Here is a 4,001-nt window from a genome sequence, read left to right as displayed (position 1 = left end):
GGGCCTGGCAAAACTTTATCAGGGAAGTGAAGTCTCCAGGGGATGGTGTCAGCACACAACACTGACAAAACCCAACTGTGAGGTCTACCTTGGAGCTAGAGAAGAAACACAGATGGTTGTCAATATCACAACCCAAAGACTGAGAAACACTTGCCTATGCGTTACCAAAACAAGGGATCTGTCTGGCCCATTTCGGGTAGAGAAGGCCTTTTGAATTGTCTGGTCATTTGCACAATCAGGTCTGGTTGTTGACTTTGTAATTACAAACAGACGAAGATTAGTTTTACTTTTTATCTACAAAATGATATAAGCAACCAACACTTCTGCTCCTCTCCTAGGGGGAAAAATCTTACAATTCTTTAAAAATAAACTTGGCATTTCAGTCAAAGCAAAATGCAAAGACAGACAAAGCATTATAATATCATTGAGGAGCAAATGTTTAAATTCCATTTAGAGGAAATGCCATCACTGCATAACATGTTCCCTGTTGAAGGCTACATCAGTGTCGTCAGAATGATGCCACCAAGATAAAGAGTAAAGAGAAGGCTGGGCCAAAAGATGGGGAAAGAAGCTCAAGGCAGATATAATGAAAAAGGGAATAACTTACAGCTAAACAGTTTACTTTTCAAAGGCAGCACAAGGGCAAAATGCTTTGTGCAAAGAGAAAATTAGTTTCCAAAGTATATGCATTCTACAAAGAGCCAAGTTAATTATTCAAAGCAGAGGCCCATGAATTCCCACAATTTAGTCATTCTATTCTGACACATTCAGGCCCAGTGAGCTGCTTCTTATCACTAAGACTTTGATAATTGGCTTAGACATATCAAATAAACTTCTTGGAGAATTCAGTCGTAAGTAGGTATGACATCCTAATAGGGGTTTTATTAGGCCCTTCTCTGCGCAGTAATGTATTAGCAATCACTGTGACATTTTCTGCTCTGGGGGGTTTTGGCCTTGCTCGTTTTTTTACACTTGCTAGAAAATAAATTTATTCACGGTAGAGATCTAATCCAATACACTACTCTGTTTACCCTGGTTTCTAAAGGAACAGGCCTCTCAGAATTAATGAAAAGTGACATATACATCATAGAAGAAAATGCACTGTCTTCAGCCAGGCATAACTGAATAGCAAGAATCCCTTCTGATTCCACAAACTTGGGAATTCAGTCAGTACAGCTGTGGTGTCCCTTTCCCTGATCACACTTTTGCCTCTCATTCCATCTAGGAAAAAAAAATCATAACCAATAGGATGCATGGATTAAATTTCTCCTCTTTAGTAATAATTGTAGTTCAAAAAAATTTCCCTGAGAAAATGTCAATTGGATATTATCTAATCCATTGCAATTTGTTCTTTTGCTTTAATATTCCTGTTAACAAAAAAATTTTCTGAAGTCTCATAGATGTATATTTACATCCTGAGAGTGGAGTTATGACTTGGGCTGAGCTCAACGTAGAATAAAAAGGGAGCCTACCTACCAGCAAGGATGAGCAGGGCAGAACACATGATCAAACCCCATATCTTTTTACCTTCTTTCATTCTCTTCACTTGTGTGAGAACATTGCCAATGGGAAGGCACATGAAGCACCATCAAAGTACTCGTAGTTTGGTCAGAGTGAAGAACGTGTTGAGATAATATTAAGGTACGTTCATCACTTAAAAAGGAGTATCGAGGGCGCACTTCCGCCCGCGCGCGTCGCCGCCGCGTGGACGGCTGGGCCTCGCCGCAGGCCCGCGCCTCCATCGGCTGTTGCCGCGGGCCTCGGGGAGTGGGGTGACTAATTGATCAGGGAATTACAGAAGGATGCCAGCTAATAACTACAGAAGGAATGAGAAAATATCACCTTTTGGCAACCCCTAATGAAATATTGGATCCTGGAAATGATCATTAGTGGCTGTTAACATCAGAAAAAGAGAGGTAGCCAGACAGCATGTAGTCCCTGATGGAAGTACCCAATACCACTTGTCAGGGTGGAAGATGTCTATGGATGTGACATTTCTGGGGACAGGCGCAGCATACCCATCCCCAACCCGGGGTGCCTCTGCTCTGGTCCTTCGGTGTGAAGGCGAGTGCTGGCTCTTTGACTGTGGGGAGGGAACCCAGACACAGCTTATGAAAAGCCAACTTAAAGCAGGGAGAATTACCAAGATCTTCATTACGCATCTTCATGGAGACCATTTCTTTGGCCTTCCTGGCCTCCTCTGCACAATCAGCCTGCAGAGTGGCTCCGTGGTCACCAAACAGCCGATTGAAATCTATGGCCCTGCAGGGCTTCGGGACTTTATCTGGCGAACTATGGAACTTTCTCACACAGAGTTGGTCTTCCCTTATGTGGTCCATGAGCTGGTGCCTACAGCGGATCAGTGTCCTACAGAAGAACTAAAAGAATTTGTACACGTGAATGAAGCAGACAACCCTCCCAAAGAAGGACAAGGAAGAACTATCCTGTTAGACTCAGAAGAAAACTCATACCTCCTGGTTGATGACGAACAGTTTGTTGTGAAAGCTTTTCGCCTCTTTCATCGAATACCCTCCTTTGGCTTTTCAGTTGTGGAGAAGAAACACCCAGGTAAACTCAATGCACAGAAACTGAAAGACCTCGGTGTTCCGCCAGGTCCTGCCTATGGGAAGCTGAAAAATGGAATCTCTGTTGTTCTGGAAAATGGAGTTACAATTTCTCCCCAAGATGTCTTAAAAAAGCCTATCGTTGGAAGAAAAATCTGCATTTTGGGTGACTGTTCCGGGGTTGTGGATGATGGAGGCGTGAAGCTGTGCTTTGAAGCAGACCTGTTGATCCACGAAGCGACCCTGGATGACACACAGATCGACAAGGTGAAGGAGCATGGCCACAGCACGCCACAGATGGCAGCGACCTTTGCAAAGTCGTGCCACGCAAAGAGGCTGGTCCTGACTCACTTCAGTCAGAGGTACAAACCAGTTGCCTTGGCCAGAGAAGGAGAAACAGACGGGATTGTAGAACTTAAAAAGCAAGCGGAATCAGTGTTAGATCTCCAAGAAGTGACTCTAGCAGAAGATTTTATGGTGATTGGCATTCCAATCAAGAAATGAAGCCAGTGTTCCTGAATGCATTCTGACGTGTCTTTGAATATGTTACTGAACCAACAGTCAAGTTTGTTGTGTTGTCGTTGTCGCTGTTGTTGTTGTTTTGGTCTGAAATTATTTGGGTCCTAATATTCCTAAAAAGGATGGAGCTGCATTGCTGAACTAACTCAGCATTGAGAAGGGAGCAAGCTTTTTGATAATAAATCACTTTAAAAAGAAAAAAAAAAAAAAAGGAGTATCGACAGGGGCCATCTTTCTGAAATCTCTACAATTTCATGCTAGATATTTTACCACCAACTTCCCACTTTTCACTTTGGAAAGTAGTTTGAAGACAAAGGTAACATGGAATAATACACAGGAAATCTAAGTAACCATTTGTTTTCTTTCTCGTTCCTTATCTGGACTCTTTTTGGCCTGATGTATGTTCCAATTCAGAAACATTGGCAAGTTCTAATATCCCCTGAAACTCTCTCCTCTACCTGCTGGCTGATGCCTGAAATTTCCTAGTCAAACCCTTAATACGATGCTTCGTTCAACGTTAAAATTGAAGTATTTCTCTGAAGTTTGTTGACATTTGATCAGCTATTGATGTCTTCATGCAGACTATCCAGCCCCTCTTCCCATCCCAAAGTCCTGACTCAGGAGGCCTGGAGTGGGACACAAGGAGTTATATCTTAAACAAACTATCTAGATGATTCTGATGTACACTAAAGTTTAAGAACCACTGCCATGGTATGAATGAGTTGTAAAGCTCTTGTGAGAATAGGCGTGGAGGAAAGGAAGTGAACTGAATTTAACTGATTACATTTTATGCAACAGGAACTGTGCTAGGCAGTAAACATGCTATTTCATCCTCACCTCCTCTATGAAGCGGCTTTTATTATTCCCCTTTTACAGATGAGAATCCTTAATCTCAGAATAATTTAATAACCAGCCAAT

The 4,001-nt window shown here is 42.4% G+C and overlaps 1 protein-coding gene across 1 annotated transcript; it reads left to right on the top strand.

The window, feature by feature from the left end:
* Window positions 1-1,706: 1,706 nt before the first annotated feature.
* Window positions 1,707-3,217, top strand: LOC130845623 (zinc phosphodiesterase ELAC protein 1-like). The gene has a single exon (XM_057723119.1). The coding sequence runs from the start codon at window positions 1,977-1,979 to the stop codon at window positions 3,066-3,068; it is 1,092 nt and encodes a 363-aa protein (XP_057579102.1). The 5' UTR covers window positions 1,707-1,976; the 3' UTR covers window positions 3,069-3,217.
* The last annotated feature ends 784 nt before the right edge of the window (window positions 3,218-4,001 follow it).

This window comes from Hippopotamus amphibius, chromosome 2 (genome assembly GCF_030028045.1).
Source record: "Hippopotamus amphibius kiboko isolate mHipAmp2 chromosome 2, mHipAmp2.hap2, whole genome shotgun sequence".
NCBI lineage: Eukaryota > Metazoa > Chordata > Mammalia > Artiodactyla > Hippopotamidae > Hippopotamus > Hippopotamus amphibius.
The sequence above is the reverse complement of the archived record's forward strand: the minus strand, read 5'-3'. Positions and strand labels throughout refer to the sequence as shown.

What these genes read in the sequence shown, in the direction of transcription:
- LOC130845623 (XM_057723119.1), top strand. Translation starts at nt 1,977, where the DNA reads ATGTCTATGGATGTGACATTTCTGGGGACAGGCGCAGCATACCCATCC.